This window comes from Rutidosis leptorrhynchoides, chromosome 8 (assembly GCF_046630445.1).
Source record: "Rutidosis leptorrhynchoides isolate AG116_Rl617_1_P2 chromosome 8, CSIRO_AGI_Rlap_v1, whole genome shotgun sequence".
NCBI lineage: Eukaryota > Viridiplantae > Streptophyta > Magnoliopsida > Asterales > Asteraceae > Rutidosis > Rutidosis leptorrhynchoides.
In genome coordinates this window covers 268,820,925-268,822,645 of record NC_092340.1, presented here as the reverse complement: position 1 = coordinate 268,822,645, position 1,721 = coordinate 268,820,925, and the positions used below count along the sequence as shown (strand labels likewise).

Sequence of the window (1,721 nt, the reverse complement as noted above, 5' to 3'; positions counted from 1 at the left end):
AAAATTTTGAAATGCTTTGAAGATTTATCGGGCCTCAAAATAAATCTTTCTAAAAGTTGTGTTTATGGTATTGGAACTACTAAACCCGAATTAAGTAGCCTTGCAACTTGGTTTAGTTGCAAGAAAGGCTCTTTCCCCTTTAATTACCTAGGTCTCCCAATAGGTGCTAACCTTAGGTCCCACTCGACTTGGTCAGCCATCTTAGAAAAAGTAAAAAAATGACTTTTCGATTGGAAGGCCAAATCTATATCTTATGGGGGCCGTCTTACCCTCATCAAATCCATTTTAAGTAGCCTCCCACTCTACTTTTTCTCCCTCTTCAAAGCCCCCGCAAATGTAATCAAGGAACTTGAAGGTACGCGTCGTGATTTTTTTGAGGGCGGTTCTTTTGATGACAAGAAAATGGCTTGGGTCAAATGGAGTCAAATGCCCCTTCCCTATGAATCTGGAGGCCTAAATGTTTGTTCTTTAAAATTTAAAAACCTATCACTTCTTACCAAATGGTGGTGGAAGTTTCTTTCAAATTAAAACATTTTTTGGGTTCGGGTAATTAAAAGTATTTATGAGAAAAGTGATGGCCTAAGTTGCATCTCAAGACTACCTGACAAAGAATTGAAAAAATTTTCTGGGTGGGTATGGTCGAACATTATTAAAATAGAACAACCCCTAACTTCATTAGGGGTTAACCTTTCTAACGACTTTGTTAAAGATGTAGGTAATGGCTTGGAAACTAGTTTTTGGAATGACAAGTGGACCGGTGACCTTATCCTTAAAGAAGCTTTCCCGAGATTGCATAGGTTGGAGGCTGTCAAAGAGGCCTCTGTTGCCGATAGAATTCATTCAGAGAACAGCTCGATTACTTTCACATGGAATTGGACAGCAGAACCAAAATGGCGAACACTTGATGAATTGAACCATTTAACAGACGCTTTAAAACAAATCAGTTTCTCACCCAATAATCCTCCAAAATGGTCCTGGAAACACTGTTCTAGTGGACCGTTTTCTATCGATAGCTTAATGTCCGAACTGAACAAGCAGAGCTCGCAACTTTCTGTTTGTCAACCTACTGATCTCAATTCGTTAGTCCCACAAAAAATCGCCATTTTCATTTGGAGAGCAATGCAAAATAAACTTACCGTTAGATCTGAATTAGACAAAAAAGGTATCGATCTCCATTCTACGAGGTGTCTGGTTTGTGATAATGATATTGAAACGCTTCACCACTCCCTCATTTCATGCGACTTTGCAAAAGATATATGGGATAAAGTTAGTAAATGGTGGAAGCTTGATAACATCCACATTACGTCTTTATATGATATGGCTTCACTGGAATGATTGCATTTTTAATTCAAAAAATGCTAGACCTTCAAAGACATTCTCGAACATTCAAAGCAAAAGCTATGAATGGATTAGTACCCGTTGGAAAAAAAGGCTCCATGGATTGGCTCAAGTGGATCTCACACCCTCGTTGGTTTGATGCATGCCATACGAAGGTTGATATTGGTTAAGGGTAGGTTTTTTATGCCGGACCCTTACGGTCTATTCATGGTTAGGGTCTAAGTGGTTGTTCGGTTTAGATGCTTTGTCGCCATTTTGTTTCGGTACTATGTTCTAATCGTCAACCGACTTGAAGTATCAAGTTGATCCCCCATGTTGAAACTGGAAGGTGAAGGCTTTTTCTTACCAAAAATTAACCATTACACTTTAGAAAATATTAACCC

The 1,721-nt window shown here is 38.8% G+C and overlaps 1 protein-coding gene across 1 annotated transcript; it reads left to right on the top strand.

Moving 5' to 3' along the window:
* Window positions 1–402: 402 nt before the first annotated feature.
* Window positions 403–1,335, top strand: LOC139864207 (uncharacterized). The gene is made up of 2 exons (XM_071852791.1): window positions 403–463; window positions 716–1,335. Exons 1-2 carry the CDS (start codon window positions 403–405, stop codon window positions 1,333–1,335), a joined length of 681 nt encoding a protein of 226 aa, XP_071708892.1.
* Window positions 1,336–1,721: the final 386 nt, after the last annotated feature.